Source organism: Anopheles gambiae, chromosome 3 (assembly GCF_943734735.2).
Source record: "Anopheles gambiae chromosome 3, idAnoGambNW_F1_1, whole genome shotgun sequence".
In the NCBI taxonomy this organism is placed as follows: Eukaryota; Metazoa; Arthropoda; class Insecta; order Diptera; family Culicidae; genus Anopheles; species Anopheles gambiae.
In genome coordinates this window covers 97,411,914-97,428,770 of record NC_064602.1, presented here as the reverse complement: position 1 = coordinate 97,428,770, position 16,857 = coordinate 97,411,914, and the positions used below count along the sequence as shown (strand labels likewise).

The following is a 16,857-nucleotide window of genomic DNA, read 5'->3' as shown; positions in this document are numbered from 1 at the left end:
TCCCTCAGCGGAACAGTTCATCATTTTCCGCTGCGTAACCTAATGCGCTCCGGAATGCCTCTTTGATGTTGGCGTGTGCCGCCCCCGGCTGAGGGCAGAGACTGGTGAGCAAATGGTATTTGTGCTGATTGTTTCCAAGATGCCGGGTCACCCATTCTCCTCGGTACATCGCTCTGCTCCCCCACAAACGAACACACAGCACAGGAAAGTCATCTTGACCAACATAAGCACCACAGCTGGGAGGCATTTCCTGGAGCTTTTGCCGTGGCGCAGAATAGAATCGGTCAACGGAAATGGCTACAGTTTGCAAACAGAATGTCTACGCTCCCTCCAAACGCTCATTTACGGCCGGATGTTTGCGGTATAATGCGACACAGCACAGAACAGCACATGCCCTGGAGACATTGCGCATCCTTCCGGTTGACTCTACGCTCCAATACCCTCCCCCCCCAGCAACAATCACAACGGGGAGTTTGTTTTGTTTTACAAAAAACCACATTTAATCACATTCACAAAACGGGACCACGACTGGCCACGACGCATCGTTCAGCCGTCGGCCGTCGTTAGCTGGCGGTCGTTTTTGCGCCATCGATATCACAGCAGCGAAGCCTTCTCGCGATGGTAGCACTCCACTGCCCGGAATGCCGTCTCGCAGCTGTCCTCCACCTCGACGCCGGCACTGCACTTCTTCACCAGCGCCTCCACCTTCGACTTTTCGCGGTTCAGCGAGAGCCGCTCGATGGCGTAGTCGTTCTGGAGCTTGCCGGCCGCATCCATAAAGTTGGCCTGCTGCAGGAAGCAGCGCAGGAAACACTTCGTGTCGGCGTCCACCTTGGAGAAGTCACCGTCGCGCAGCAGCACCAGATGCTCCTTGTTGAGACCCTTGTGCTGCTCCAGACAGCCGAGCGCGAACCCTTCCGCCTTCTTCATCTGGTCGTCTGTGAGTGGCTGTAGCGGAAAGAGGGGGAAATTCAATTCCAGAGTAAGTGGCAGCTCCAAAAACCAACTTCGCGATCGTCTAGCCTACCTGAGCTGCAGCGCAGACAGCAAGCAGAACGGTAGCGAACAGTAGCTTCATCTTCACGAAAAGTCTAAAACAAACTAATGCCTGCCAAAGAACCTCAATACCCCTTTTATAGGCCAGCCAACTGCCGTGGCTGTCCCACCCCAACACAAACACCACAATAATGCGTTCTCGAAGCGTAGCCCACAACCATACGCATCGAAATGATGGGCAAATAATTACTATCTGCGCATCAGATCGGTCGTCAGCAGCACGACCTTCAACTACATTCGGTGTGTTCCATCAAGATCCCTGCATGGTGATGATCGTCGCGGTTCGCTGTTGTTAGATTCGTTTTCGGTGTTTAGATACATCTGTTTCCCCCAAAAGCATGACTCCATTCCAACGACTTCATGACGTAGATAGCGCTAACCGCCTTATGGGGTGGTAAGACGATCAGCTCCTCCACTGAAAAATAAGACTGCACGGTGGCAGAAAACCATGTCACGTCAATTACACTTCAGGACGGCGATGATCCGTCTTTATTTAACGTTGAAATAGTCAAAAGTCATTCTTTTTTGGTTTCACGTTGCACTTAAAGCTAGCGGGGGGAGGTCAAGATGCGGCACAATGCTGTGCAAACTCAGGTCTTAAGCTACAAAAAAAAACAGCAACACGACAAGCCATTACTATACACACACGCACACGGTAATCAGATGCGTCCAGTGGCGGTGCAGCCACTCGAGCACAGCGCACACTGGCAGGCGGAACATTGACCATGGCCGTGATCTTCCGGTTCGCGTTACGGTCAGTCTAGAAGTTGCTCGAGACCCACTCCGAAACGGCCGTTTCGTGGATGCACTGGTACATCTCGAACCCCGTCACGCACACCGTTTGGCCGAACCGATCGATGCAGTTATCGTACACTGCCTGGGCCTAGTTTTGGGGGAATTGAAAAAAATAACTTAGAGATCCATCCATATTGGGAGGGAAATGAGTAAGCTGTTTATAACGTACCCCCTCCGGTTCTAGGTACCGACCGGCGAAACCAATAATCAGCGTTTTGTTGTAGGTGTAGTCGTCGTACATGAAGCCTGACTTCTTCATCAGACACTCGGTAAAGCACTGGAAGAACAGGCAGAATGTTGAAAACGATGTATCGACGAAGATCCCTAGACCATACACCTACCTCAATGAGTGGATCCCGCTCAGTAAAGTCACCGTACTTAAGCGACACCACAATATCCATATCCATCTCGAAGTCTTTTGTACAGTGATCTATCGCGCCTTTGAAGTCTTGTGCATGCTGCAAACATCACAAACCCCAGAAAACATGATCAGTTCACGATAACCAAATAGAACACTCCATGCTTCATTCCACTTACACAGCCTCTTCCAGCTAGCAGCAGAACCATGCCGAACGCTACCCAACCCAACAGACCCAACCCGCTCTCGAAAGCTCCCATCACTTAGCACTTTCTCCACAATGCAAACAAGCTGCGCAATTTGTCACACCGTACGTCGTCGTCGTCGTCGTCGCCAGTACCCGCACTTGACCCGCTAACCTTGTTGTTGCTGTTCGGGGTTTGACGCTTGTTGCCGTTTGAGTGTCGCACGCACGCGCCCGTATGTAATCCGTTGTCCAGCGATCGGTGGTCCAACGCAGACTGGAACCGAAACCGCAGGAAGTCTTCTTCACAAGACGCACACCGCGCCGTGTGTTGTGCTTTCTTTTCTTTCGACCTCCATTCTTTCACCCAAGTGTGATGGTGGGTGATCGTTACAAATATATCATTGAGGAGAGACGAACGAACGAGGACGGGCAAAACATATGCGTGAGAAGATCTGTTTCGGGGCGCCCCTTGACTACCGGTTTATTTTCTTTCTCTTTAACTCTCTCTCCCTCTCTCTTGCTCTCTCTCTCTCTATCCACGCCTTTTTTGCATCCGACTTAATGGTGATTGAGAGTTCCCGGCAGGAGGGGGGGAGTGTTTGGTATGGATCGGGCGCGAAATGTAGGAAACATAACGGTTCTACCGATGCTCCCGATACCGTGGATCGATGGGTCGTACATGCCCCCGAACGGACGGATTGACGGTGCGATAACTTTGGGTGTCCGGAATATATTTACTCCACCGGTACGGTAAGATGTAGCGCTTTCTGATTCTTGTGAGCGTGTGTGAGACAAATGTAATCAAATCAAACATTTCGTTCTTTTCTTCGTACCACCATACTCAGAACAACAGACTGAACACACTTCCTGTACAGAAAACAGGTTTATTCAGATCATCATTTTTGCACCACACACACACACCACTCATCCACAGCCTATTTTCGGCTGTCCCAGCTCTTGTACACATTCTCGTAGATGCATTGGTACACGTCGAACGCAGTGACGCAGTACGTCGGTGTCACGTTATCGGTGCAGATGTTGTACACCTTCTCGGAGATCTCCTTCGAGACGAAGCGATTCGTGAAGCGCATGATCGTGTCCCGGTTGAAAGTGAAGTTGTCGTTCATAAATCCGGCACGTTTCACAAAACACTCGCCAAAGCACTGTTCGGAATTACAACGTGAAACATATCAAGAAGTCGTTATGTGAAGAGCTATCCCAGAATGCCTTACCTCCACGAGAGAGTTCCTGACGGAGAAGTTCCCTGCACGCAACGATTCAAACACGCTCGGTTCTATTTCAAACTCATTGCGACACCTGAAGTATGATCCCAAGATGTCCTGTCCATTCTGTAGAGAAGGAAAACAAAAGGCTTTACCATCGTACAGGCCCACGAAAAACTCCAAGCAATACTTACGCACGAATGCACCAACAGCACGATTGCCAGTAAACACACCAGATCCAATCGGCCCATATTCACCTTTCGATAGTCAAATTAAAACTGAAGCATAAGATGCTGGGCCTGCTTTCGAGGGCATCGCAAGACATTTCGGGTGCCCATTTTCGGGTGTGAAGAAAAACAACCAAAAACCTGCCCTGATCCCACGGTTCCAACTTCAAAGTTGCCTTCCGAGACATGCTCCAGAGCTTCGCCAGAGCTTCGGAAAACATACACACAAACACACGCAATAAACTTTCTCCGTCGTTTCAAGGTGCAAGATTTCATTTTTATTAGCTTCGCTTTAACCGTGTAAACGGAGCGTAGCGATCCAGAGCGGGAGATATTTGGGATAGATAGCGAAAGACCATTCATTCAAGGGGTAGGAATCGAAGAAAGCGTCAGCTCTTAGAACATCAGCGATGCACGGTTCTCCATGTAGCACTGCAGCAGCCGGAACGACCGTTCGCAGGCATCCGGTCCGTCGTTGTTGCGGCAGCGCGCCACCAGCTCGTCGGCCTTCTCCTGCCCGTACTCGCTGGCCAGCTTCTGGGTCAGCTCGTCCGTCTGCACACTGCCGTCCTGATCGACGAACCCGGCGCCCTGGAAGAAGCACTGCACGAAGCAGCGCGTGTTGCGATCGGCACCCTCGGTGTCACCCGAGCGCAGCCGGTTCACGTCATCCTCGGACGCGCCCGTCTGCTGCATACACTTGCCCGCCAGCTGCCGGGCGGCCTCTCGCTGCTCCTCCGAGATCGTGGCCTACAATATGCTTAGTTTTGTAGCTCAAGATGTCAGTTAAAGCGATTACAGCACGTGACACTTACCACGGCACAGGCAATGAAGGCACTGGCCAACACTAGACAGGCGATGGTTTTCATAGTGGCGTGTGGGTTTGTGCTTTAACTTCTGGAAGTTTGGAAACTGATGCATTGTGGGACGCGTCGTTGCGTTTTTATACTGTCATAAAAGTTTGATAAGCACGCACCGACGCACTGTCTGAAGCAGTTCGGGCTAAGGAGACCGGTTGATGATGGCGTTATTAGTACGGAAAGTTTAATGAAAATTTATTGCTATCACTGACAGAAGCAATTATTACTCGAGTATAGATAAAGTGTTTAGTGCAACGAACTTCAACCCATGGATTTAGTACTAATGAAAAAGGTAGGTTATAGACATCTCAACAAAATGTTGGTAAGTTTATCGCATTGAAGGATGTTCTCTTGACATTATGTTCCATTTTCGGGTTCTATAAATACGCAATTCAGTCATTTCGATCGAAGATTCACAGTCAAAACCAATTGCCCTTTTTGATGATTGCCTCCCCACAAGCTGCAGCTGAAATGTACTACAATTAAGCATAATAGTTCCCAAGGGATGTTGAGAAAAGAGCTTTCCCTGTTTCCATTCTCTCGAAAATGTGCGCAAAACCACCAATTTTCGCACACCACCCATTGCTACACACATACCCTTCTTTCCCATCAGTTTGTCATCAGTGAAAGCGCGTTTTACCATTTCCCTGTGCGCTCCATTGCAACAGAACGTATTCTACGTTCGCTTCCCATTCGTGGAAAGCCACATCGTTGATGAACGATTAGCAACCGATAAACGCTTCCATTGCGCTATAATTATACCCCGTTCGTCATGCAGTCCTCCAGCACCATCGAACCGGTTCCCAGAGCGTGTGCGAGAAGGGGTGGAAGATTAAAATAGAATTAAATACACTTTTCAAAGATAACCCTCATAGACCTGCCTGGCGGTCTTGGCTAATGTAGTCGTAAGGAACGTAGAAGAAAAAGAAACGAGCGAGTAATGAAAATATAATTCCACCCGTCATGCACTTTTCCGACAGAAGCGCCACACACGAAACGGAATGCGTGCTGAGTGAAGTCACACCACCAGATGGTTTCAAATGACCATCAGCCAGTGCTATTCCCGGAACAAGCGTGTGTGTGTGTGTGTAATATACTATGCCGGAAGCTAATTGAGAGAACGTTTGATGGAAAATTTGCATTCCCCCTGCCCGGTTCCGGTTCAAATTATTGTGATGGACAGATGCAGCCGATGGGAATAGAGCGGAACACGATCACGAGCTGACCCACATATGTGGCATGTGCGAGCGTTTTTGTTGAATTTGGGAATGCCATCAGGCAAACTTTATCGCTCCCTGGGAAGCCGAGCATCTGATGTCTGACATTGAATCGTACCAATTGACATTCAATTTCGAGCCGTGGCCGAGTGACCGGTCGGTGCCGTGACTAGGATTTTTAACGATTTAGAATTCATTTTCACGCTTCCGCGAACAATCGATCAGTTCTCGGGGGAGCTTCAAACTGGAGACCAGCAACCGCCGGTGGTACACAGCACTAGCGCCCAGCAGGTGCCATTTATTATTGTGCATAATTTGTGTGATTATCCAGCGCGACAATAATTGATGTACCCTACTGCGAAGGGTTGCGTTCGTGGTTATTGGTGGGTGGGTTTTCACGACTTTATTTGGCCAAACGGGCTAATAACGCCCGGGGTTAGACCGCACAATTTCGAAAAGGTTTCGTGATGAACGAGCATTGGTTGTTTTGGGGAGGGTAAGTATGTTTTTCAATTGTGCTTACCCTAATTAAAACTGGTCGGTTTTCCCTGGGCGCCAATTGCCGCCAGTGGTGCTTGTGGTGGACGATGTAGTGTGTTTCGAATGCCATTTGTTGTTCCCTATTGCATGGGAGGTTATTGTTTTTCCTGGATGGACAATATATATATTCGCTTTTAGCTAATTATTTCCAGTCGTAACCTTTTCTTTGTAGTGTTTTAGCTTACCTAAGCAAACCATAGTGTTAAATAACAATAAATCGTGAAGATTTCCCTTTACAGAATAATCAAAAAGTTAAATGTTTGTTTTGCCTGCCATTTTTATCCATCTCTGCTCGTTCAACTGCAACTCATTCAAGCTCAATTCCTTTCAACATGCATCAATCTTTTTCACGCCTCATCTATTTCCGTCCCAATCTATTGCTTTCCGTACGGGGCGCAGGTTTCAGCAACAGCCCTTCGCAAACGACCACCGCTAGTAATTGCCCTTTACAGCAAAACTGCGATCTCTCGTTGTGGGTAGAGTTATTAGAAAAAACTGGAACCACCATCACCCCCCGCTACGAGCAGGCGCCGTTTTCAACAACCAGCCCACGATAAAAGTGAATTTCGCGGCAAACCGCGTCAATCACGCGACCCGCGTGACCAGCGCCCGCGCCGCAAAGGCTGTACAGTTTTTACTAGTTCAAGTTCAAGGTCCGTTGTCCGTATGTCTGCGGTCGTACACGGGTTTGTACTTTGGCAAGTTAATTATCTATTTTTTTTTGCCCCACTGTCTCTCTCTCTCTCTCTCTCTCTCTCTCTTTCTGGCTCGTTTTTTTCCTATCTACAACTACTTACAATGTAGCTTCCGAGCGGTCTAGAAACGTTTCGTGTTGACTTATTACCAGTTTTTGCTTGCCCCGATGCTGCACTTCCGTTTATCCGCCGTGCACTATGCACTTGCGAAGGTGTGGGGAAGTGCATCAACTTCGCTTTGCGTTGACAGCTCAGCTTGGTGGCGGACTGGTCGGAGGTTGACTGACTTATCCGCGGTCCGTTAGCCCGACACTGTCCGCCCGGCTGGGGTGGGCCACCTTGACGAGTGGCTGGGCTCCTTGAGCACGTCAAGCGCTAGAACCTTTGGCAAAGCGCATTAAATCATTCACATCTCGAACAGCGCGAGGTACTATATAAAGCGACGATAAATCTTCGTTCCAGCATCAGTCATCTACCAGCAATCGTCTGATAAGCTCCGCCTCGAGTCCTCTGGAATTGCAACTTCCAAACGCCAAATCGTCCAAACGCCTCCAACGCCACCATGAAGACCTTCGTCGCCATTGCCGTTGTTGCCCTGATCGCTGGCACTTTCGTAAGTAGCTCACGAAGGCTCCAAAAACTGGAAGCAAGCGTGCACTAGCCCAATACTCATTCCGCCTTCTTGCACTCCTGTAGGCCCTCACGATTGACCAGAAAAAGAAGGCCGAAGGATACGCGGCCGAGTGCGTCAAGACGACCGGTGTCCCGCCGGAGACGGCGGCCAAGCTGAAGGGGGGCGATTTTGCCGGCGCTGACGATAAGACCAAGTGCTTCGCCAAGTGCTTCCTCGAGAAGGCCGGCTTCATGACGGACAAGGGCGAAATTGATGAGAAGACGGTCATCGAGAAGCTGTCGGTTGACCACGACCGGGCAAAGGTGGAGGGACTGGTGAAGAAGTGCAACCACAAGGAGGCCAACCCGTGCGAGACGGCCTTCAAGGCGTACCAGTGCATCTACGCCGCTAAAGGTGCTGTCGTCTAAACCGACCTAGGACGTACTCCGGGATTTTCTCGTTTTGATTGCTTAAATTCTGTTTTTAAATTATTTATTAAACTCAATCCCCTTTTTGTGATATTTGAAGACGTGCTGTGTGGTATTCTTCTTAAAAGGAGCACAAGATGACAACTGCAAATTGCTTCAAACAGTCAAAGTATCTGGCAGGAAATGAAGGTTTGATCTCATCATCAAACCCAACCAATAGGATCTGGGAACCAATTGAAGTGACACATGTTTCGCATCGGTTTTGCTGATGAAAAGCCTCCAAACTCCACTTCCAACCACAAATTGCTAAACAAGCTTACCATCCTTCGCTTTCCCTTCTCCCGTATCGATTGCCTTAATTAGCATTACCGAAATGAAAAAAAAAAAACAAAACTGTCAATTCGTTCAATCAAAGTGGCATTCGGTAGGCTACCATCAGAAGTCATCCCTTCTGTGTTCCTGCCCGGTGTCACATTGCCGAGCATCATTTCATGTTTTACATTTTGGGGATCTTTTTTGGGGGTCTTTTAAATTTGCCTTTCAACTTGGATGGAACGAGAACCATCAACAACCGACTACCCAAACCGAAATCCCATTTCTGCAAACCGGAAAGGAAGGAAAAAAGGCAAAACACCCCTACGGAGAAGCCTTCCCATCAATCAAGGCCAGGACATTTCAACATTGTTGTCGTGATATCAGCACCGATAAGAAACTAATCAACCAACCGGGTATGTGTGTAGCTGTGTTGATGGTTCGCCGCAGTGTTGTTCTCTCACGAGAAATGGAGCTTTTGAATACATGTTCTTCTTCTTTTTTTGGTTACCTGACAGCTGAACAAGCCTGATGTCCACTTTCCATACGAACTCCGACAGGCTGTCCATACCGAAAACGACCAATGGCCACCATCTGTGCTGCATATTGATCTGTGAATGTGATTTTGTGAATGGTGATTTTTGGAAATTGGTTCACACAAAGGGAATTGGTTATGATGCATTCGGAAAAAAAGAAAAATATTATTTGTGTACTAAGACTTCTTTTTTTATGCAAAGTGGCAAATTTAGTATTTCAATCACTTGTGTACAATGTACTACGAATTCATAGGCGATTAATTCTAATGAAAATTTATCCATTTCATTCATTGCTTGAGCACAGTGTCCAGTAACGGCTATCTTTACCCGTTTAACAGCTGGACTCGTCCTAATCTGAGCTTCCGGAAAGCAGTAACCAACTAGTCTGACCTTATACATCCACCCTTTCTATCCTCAGCTTCCGGTTGGGAAAATATACATACAAAACCGAACCTTAATCAACCGATCCCACCCGTTGGCTATTTGCTCTATTATCAGGGCTCCCGCTCGGCAGACCTTTACCTTCAGTGTTACATCAAATACGCTACCGTGCTAATCGATCACCACCGACACGCTATCACGTTCAGAAAGCCCGTCGGACGGTTGCTTCGAAAATTGCAAAATTAATTCCATTCCGAATCAATTTGTAAATGGCACATCATTTGTCATCAGATGTCGCCACCGTCGAGCGGAAAACGATCGAACCGCCCATACCCATTGCACCCATTCAACCCGATCTCTGAATACGACCCTTAAACGACCCAGTGAGTCGTGTCGCGACGGTCGGGCCACCCTCACCGGTGTGCACCGGTGAGTCGAACCCAACCGCTGGACACATTCTCGTAAACATAACCTCAAACGACCACCATGGATGGCACCAGCTGTGGCAGACCGATGTGTCTACTTGTCGACCGGCTCACCCAAGCCCATCCGGCTCCAACTGCCACACACGCATGATGATGAAGATACAAGTAACCATTTGATGAGTCTTGGTCGGGTCGGCCTCTAACTGAGTCTCCCCCCTCCCCCCCTCGCCCAACGACGGTCTGAACCGGAAAGACCAGATTGAATTAGACTTGTCGTGTTTCGTTTAATTTACCTTCGCCTGAATTGATTAATTATGCCATTTTCCTGTCCCTTCGTCAGCGGCCTTAACCGATTCCGTGTTTGCTAGCTCGCAACAGCAACATGTTACCGTGCGTAGGCTTACGTTACTTTTCGGTTGGCTCCGGATCGGGCTGGATTTCCATTAGAGGCTCAACGACTTGTCGCAATATGTATATATTTCATCAAGATAAAACGCTTCAGTGGCGTGTCACCCAGTGGTACGATGCGACCAGAGGGGTGGATAATCAGAATCGGGTGCATGTTGATGGACGTTGATAACTGGAAGGAAATAACATATCAAAGTTTCGGTCCCACGGTACGATTCCGATCATCCATCGAGCTCGAGGAGGAGCGGAAAAGTCAACACACTGGAACACTCACAAACTAAGCGTTTCCGGGTTTTCCTTTAAATCCTTTCACCGTACGTCATACTTTGCGGCGCAAGATGGCCCAAGAAGACGCTCGTAAATGCAAAGAAGCCGAGGCGTAGAAATTCACCATCCACTCTCCCGGGGATGATGTATTCAGCGACAGCTTCACTCAACATCGTTTGCAAACCGTTCTCAACCTACTTTCGCAACCAGCGTTCAGGAGTTGGGTAAATATTGTAACTACCAAGATGAAACCACTCGCTAGATGCTAGAGATTAGAATGGCAGCGGGAACTAATTTCCGAAATGGACGTCAGCCGAGCGTCCATCTAATCGTCACCTTTTGCCCTTCGACCTATCGGCTGGGAAGGTAAACCGTTTCAACTCTCCCACTGGTGCTGCGTTGGTGATGCATCTCGTGTTTGCGTAAGCTCTCATTCGAGGGAATGGATTTGTCGGAAGTTATACCGGATAGGATAACCAACGTTGTTCAGGACGCTGTACTCCCGCAGGATACTGTTTGAATAGGATTGATTCAACATAATCGTTTTAAATTTAAGTCAGGAAATGTATACTTTTATGTGCTACCTTATTTCCAGGAAAAACAACTGGAGTTCTGACAATTTTGAAGAACAAATTCATTTGGTTTTGGTATTGTTTACTGCCTGTCATACCGACAGTTCGCTCAAAGCTCAATTGGACTAGAAATTCTGCGATACAATTTGATAAACTACACAGATAACATCCAACATCCATCTCAACCACAAAGTAAACTTTTTCCCACCACTTCAACCCCCATCACAATCACTGCTGCAATTCACCATTGAAAAATAGTCCAGTTCCGGACGTGACTTTACTCACTAGGCACCCAGCGCACTGAGCGATAAAATTAAAATATTTATTTCCATTCTATGAATCATCAATCCGGTTTACATGCCCCCCTTTCAACATCTGGAGGGAAAGAACCTTTTGTTTCTCCATAAAGCCTATCATAATTCCAATGCAAATGATGATGCCTACCCCCTACTCACGGATCACTCACCAGATCGGAAGGTTACTCTCCATCTCGTACTGCTATCATTGCCGGTCACCCTAGTAGGAGGGGTTGAAGATAACTTGGCACTGGAATCGGAACTTCGTTCCATCGTTGCTATTGTTGTTTGGTGAGAAAGAAAAATCGAACCTCTCTCGTCAAGGTTCTCTAGCGGGCGGTAAGGTATAAAACGATGCGAGACACGCGTTCTCGAACGCTACTCCCGCAACAGGTGTGATAGAATGAAGTTCTTAGTGTTTGCCATTGTGTTAAGTGCGATCTGCTTGGATGCACTCGTCGATGGAGCAGCAGCAGTAAGTTTCCATCTCATTGTACCGAGAGACAGTGTATTTATTTAAAAGCGTACGTATTACCTTTCAATTCAAGCCTCCACCGGATCTGGAAGATGTGAGCAAAATTGCCAACGGCGAAGCATTTGCGCTGGAATGCTTGATCGAGAGTGGACTCAAGCTGGACTCGCTGGCTGCCCTCTCGGCAAAGGAGCTGGACACGAATGGCAGCAAGATTAAGGTATGAGCTTGCACACTCAAACGTACGCTCCAGCCAACTAACAAATCCAACCATCCCGCACAGTGCTTGGTGAAATGTTTCTTTGAGAAAACGGGCTTCATGAACAAGGACGGCCAGCTGCAGGAGGAAACCATCACCGAGCAGCTGTCCAAGTTTATGCCCCGCGAGCGCATTGAATCGCTCGTCAAAAACTGCAACTTCCAGGAGGCGGACGCTTGCGAGACGGCATACAAAGTGACCGAGTGCTACTTCCAGAACAAAGCCGGGCTGTTTTAAGTTCGTGCGTGCCCACCTACCAACCTACCGGAAGCTGATGTGATAGCGGCCACGTGTGGCTCCAGCAAGTGCAACATATGAGTGTGATCTGTTCAATAAATTCCCGCCACCAGCTGTCAGAACGGCCAGTGCGTTGTGTGGAATTGCAAGTGTTTACGTGTTTGAATGTCGCTTTGTACCGGTGAGCTGAACAAGACTTGGCCGGCGAGAATGGGAAGCGATAATGAGCTAGATTAAATGCTCGTCTAGAGATTGTTCAGTGAAGGGAGTAAAAAGTGTGCCTTTGCGTGCGGGTAGTTCTCATCAATGATTCAAAGTGCTTTGTTCTAAAAAGAAGGCAATTTGTATGTCTCCTGTAGTTCCAACACACTCATCAAATAGTGATTGAAGGTGATTTAGTTTTGTTTTGTTTGATAATAGCTATTATTGTCTGTGAACTGTTTAGCGAATGAGAAAATAGCTAACGACGCGTTGATTAGCATACGCTAATGAGTCAACCTGTCAATCAAGTAATATTAATCGCGTGTTTGATGAGAATAGGTATCATAAAACAAGGGTTTTATACGCAAAACCGGGAAAGAGTTGTTTGAAATAAATCTCTTTGTTTATCATTAAAGATTCTAATTTACATTTTACTTCCTTGTCGCTGGGTATAGCTGTTAAAGAGAGGTTTAGAACAGTTATAAACTGTTGATTCAATTATGACCACCAATTTTAAAGCTCTTGTCTCAACATTCGGTATACAGTACAACAAACACATCAATGTAAAGCTCATAAATCTAGATTCTCTTACCGGAAATGAGTCACTTTCGTTTACTTGGGTTGAATTTTTCAATTAACCTTCTAAACTTTAGTACTGCAAGGCACGTTTCGATTAATGGCTGATGACGCACTTTCCAATAGCTTTCCCGGAAGCGATAGCCCATTTTCCGTATCCCTCCGCTCTGGCTCGATCGTAAAATTCGGCCAATGATTCTATCCCAAACTAGATCCCGAGCCTTGTGCTTAGCGCACTCCATCGTTTGACAGCAAACAGTGCCAAAATACTCCATTCACTGCTTATCCCAAACATGGAAACATAGTGATAAATTTTAACCACCTTTCCTTAAGACAATATCCATGCGTCAGTCAATCCTTCCAGGATTAATTCCACGGCCACTGGTTCGATTTATGAGCACGTTCTAGGAACCGAACAAACATTCGACTGATTTTCTCAGCTCAATTTTTCGCTCAGCCCAAGACATGCTTCTTTGCAAACCTACTAGGCGGCCAAATTTGTCACTCATTTTATAGTTATCGCTCATAAATCCTATCGAACGGCGGGTAGGAGTACAAATAAATCCCAAAAATGATGCGACCCTGGGAGCAAAATGTAGCTTCTTAACGTCGATGTAAAAATGCCGTAAATAAGATAAACATGCATCCAAATTTGCTGGTAGAGGATGGATTTTTAAAGCCAACAATGGGTGCCTTCCCAAGCGCTTCATAAACGTTAGCGACACTCCGAGCGAGAACAAATCGACTTTTAAACCAACGCCCCAACGCATGTAACAGCGCGTAAAACTTTTATTAGTTCATGTTGGAACCGTCCGCCTGTTTGTGCCACGAGCAACATTCTTCTTACACACATCCCATTCCGGTACACCACCCACCAACACGTGGACATCGTCACTTAGGTGGGGGGGGGGGGGGGGGTTTATTAAAATTGCATTCTTAATTTCCCCTGCATGTTGATGAGGATCCGCGGAAAAGGTTTCAGTTCGTAAAAAGGTTTCGTTTAATTAAAGCTCGTCATGTTTCTCGCTCAGTCCCACATGAGAGATTTAAACGTGAGTCGTGCCCTCATAGACCTTTTGCGAAGGCACATTTCACATGTCTCCCGGCTGTCGTATTGTAAAGAAACGAGATGAACGAATAACTCTTTTAACAACAAACCATGTACCTTTGATGAAGAAAAAACAAATTTAATACCTTTTCAAAAGGTTTGTATGATCATTTTGCTATGCGTGTTGCATACTTTCAGGCGAATTTCTGCACAGCTCAGAAGAATAACGTAATCCCTGTTATTGACTCAAATAAATCCTCCTAGCTCTCCGCAAAGCAATCTCTTTTCAGTCTTATCATCAACTGTTCTGTCCGCACTGACAAGAGCTGTCAATGGGATGCTCCAACGTACGACGACATCATCATCCTGGATCGGCGTTGGGGGCAGCTCCCATTGGAAAGCATTCCCAAATCTCACGCTCACGTTCATCGTCGGGCGCGAACCTGACAGTGTGGTACATACAAACGCCATCACGAACTCGGGACTACCCAAACCCATCTAACCTTGAACGAGACTTCACACACAAAAAACTCACGTGCTACTAAAAAACAAACCGACACAGATTCACACCGAGCAACGAGGGAAAAGTTTTGCACTTCTGGATTAGATCATAATTAAGACAGGACCTTACGGGAAAACGTTGCGGCTTTGCAGTGTACGCTGAATTTGAAATTGCTCCTGGGACGTAGTCCCCAAACCACGGTTGAACGGCCCCGTTTGAAGTCGCGTGCGTAAGTTTCAAACGGGACGACCTTCAAACTGTTCTCCAGATGAAATTAATTTCGGTACGAAAGGTACGGGTAGGGCACGCATTCCCAGGAACGGGCAGAGGTTTATTTTTTAATCGTATTAAATAATTCGTTTGCCAGCTATATTTCGGTGCCATTTTCCCTGCAACGATCGGTCCCTTAATGAACAAGGCAGAGAAGGTAAGCATTTAGCCGTGCGTAGGATTATAGAAGTTTACAAACTCTTTTGATTATTTTAGCAACAAGCTAATGAGGTTCACTTCAGTCAAAGCATTCTAATTCCCATTCAAAGGAAAGGGATTCATATTTTCGCTTTTTTTTACAAACTTCTTTGGAAAAGCCATTTTTTGGTGAATTGTTTTATCTCATTTAATCCATCCAAAAGCATACTTTTCCCCATTCAATGTATTCAATGCAATGAACACAAGATGCTTCCCACACGTAAGCGAAAGTAACAAACAGCTTAATCAGTTGAATCAACATGCTATTCCTCATGTCCTTTACCTTCATCAAACCTTTGCTTCTCCGTTCCCATTCCATCGAACAGTGATAATAATTTACAAACTTCACTGCAAGTATCACAAACGCTGCCAGCATCGAGCTCTCCCGGGAAACAATCGGGAAAACAGTCCCGCTCTTCCCCACTCCCCAAGCAATGAACGTATTGCACAACCAGCGAACAAAAACGAGAAAGAATTAGGAAACCATGTACACACTCATTTACCCACTTCGCACACCATTTCGCGTTTCGTTTCGCGAAAGTTCTAATGAGTTCCGTGAAAAAGTACGATAAGACATCGAAAGTGGGATGAGAAGGAGAAGCAAGAGAGGGAGTCAAGAGGTTCGGAAAAAGGGTGTTTTTCCCGTCGCTTCCTTGCGCTGCTGCCGAATGTAATAAACAATATATCACAGTACCGCAAACAAATGATGTCAAATTAATCGCTCCTCCCTCCCGATGCTCTCTCTCTCTCTCTCTCTCTCTCACTCTTCACATCCCCTTGGAGTTCAAGGCTGGAGCGATGGCCTGTTGCGAAAGCAGTGCCAAACTCGCTGGCACAACATTCCCGGAGCAAGTTTTGGCCCCGTAACGGAGTTACGCGAAAGTTGCAACACGCCGAAGCTGCTCGCGCCGCATTTGAGAACCCACAATTTGCACCTCAAACGGGTGGGTGGAGGGACTGTTCGCGAGGAACTTTGAGGATGAAGGGGAAAAGGCTCCATACAAAGAAGCAGCATAAATTCTCATTTTCGCCAGCGGCATCAATTCGCCTTTGTGTTTGTTAAGCTTATCTCTTCCTCGAAGGATATGAACTCTCGCGCACAGAGAAGATGACGCTGCTTAAGGGAGGAATGGAGCACACAAAGCAGCGAAACGGCTCCTCTTTGTCCGCCCAATGAGTCTCTGCCAGGAAGCGAAATCGAATTAAAAGTTTTGCTCCCCAAAACTGCTGCCCCCCCCCCCCTCCCCCTCTTGTTCCGTCGTTTTCTTTGACCCTTATAAAATCCCTCAAAACTCACTTCCGCACACCAAGCCCCAACCATTTGGGGCAAATTATCGAATGCCTCCATCGTTCCTACTTCCCCAACGTTGTCGTCTTCAGTACCCGGAAGAGTCACCGCCAAGGGTTTTTTTTACCGCCGACGGCAAAAGCCCAAAAATTTATTCAAATTTAATATGTTTATGTTTGCACTTTTCGTGCAAACCGTCTCCTTGTGTGGCCTTGTGTGTTTGTTTACCATTATGGCGCGTCTCCCAGGATTTTCGGTACCCAGAGCAAAGAACCAGAAAAGCCGGAACCAGTTGCCAAACCGGTGCTCAAACAAGCCCCGGAAAAACACCCAAAAGTAGTTCAATTACAGATTTATTGTCGTTGGCGCAGCATCACGTCGTGTGTACGCCCGCAGGGACCTTCATCGTT

General features: G+C 47.1%; 5 protein-coding genes across 5 annotated transcripts; 1 reads left to right on the top strand and 4 right to left on the bottom strand.

The window, feature by feature from the left end:
• Positions 1-472: 472 nt before the first annotated feature.
• On the bottom strand, positions 473-1,139 carry LOC1280375 (general odorant-binding protein 56d). Its single transcript, XM_320222.3, has 2 exons — positions 1,028-1,139; positions 473-948 (listed from the first exon to the last, which is right to left on the bottom strand). Exons 1-2 carry the CDS (start codon positions 1,076-1,078, stop codon positions 595-597), a joined length of 405 nt encoding a protein of 134 aa, XP_320222.3. The 5' UTR covers positions 1,079-1,139; the 3' UTR covers positions 473-594.
• Positions 1,140-1,512: 373 nt separating this feature from the next.
• LOC3291555 (uncharacterized) lies at positions 1,513-2,755 on the bottom strand. The gene is made up of 4 exons (XM_551865.2): positions 2,389-2,755; positions 2,193-2,309; positions 2,021-2,128; positions 1,513-1,939 (listed from the first exon to the last, which is right to left on the bottom strand). Exons 1-4 carry the CDS (start codon positions 2,467-2,469, stop codon positions 1,817-1,819), a joined length of 429 nt encoding a protein of 142 aa, XP_551865.1. The 5' UTR covers positions 2,470-2,755; the 3' UTR covers positions 1,513-1,816.
• Positions 2,756-3,266: 511 nt separating this feature from the next.
• Positions 3,267-3,926, bottom strand: LOC3291552 (general odorant-binding protein 56d). The gene is made up of 3 exons (XM_061657875.1): positions 3,814-3,926; positions 3,629-3,745; positions 3,267-3,559 (listed from the first exon to the last, which is right to left on the bottom strand). The coding sequence occupies exons 1-3, from the start codon at positions 3,868-3,870 to the stop codon at positions 3,332-3,334; spliced, it is 402 nt and encodes a 133-aa protein (XP_061513859.1). The 5' UTR covers positions 3,871-3,926; the 3' UTR covers positions 3,267-3,331.
• A 175-nt stretch (positions 3,927-4,101) lies between these two features.
• LOC3291553 (general odorant-binding protein 56d) lies at positions 4,102-4,780 on the bottom strand. The gene is made up of 2 exons (XM_551868.3): positions 4,662-4,780; positions 4,102-4,596 (listed from the first exon to the last, which is right to left on the bottom strand). Exons 1-2 carry the CDS (start codon positions 4,713-4,715, stop codon positions 4,243-4,245), a joined length of 408 nt encoding a protein of 135 aa, XP_551868.2. The 5' UTR covers positions 4,716-4,780; the 3' UTR covers positions 4,102-4,242.
• A 2,840-nt stretch (positions 4,781-7,620) lies between these two features.
• On the top strand, positions 7,621-12,530 carry LOC1280377 (uncharacterized). The gene is made up of 5 exons (XM_320224.4): positions 7,621-7,771; positions 7,855-8,185; positions 11,741-11,871; positions 11,945-12,088; positions 12,152-12,530. Exons 1-5 carry the CDS (start codon positions 7,721-7,723, stop codon positions 12,362-12,364), a joined length of 870 nt encoding a protein of 289 aa, XP_320224.3. The 5' UTR covers positions 7,621-7,720; the 3' UTR covers positions 12,365-12,530.
• The last annotated feature ends 4,327 nt before the right edge of the window (positions 12,531-16,857 follow it).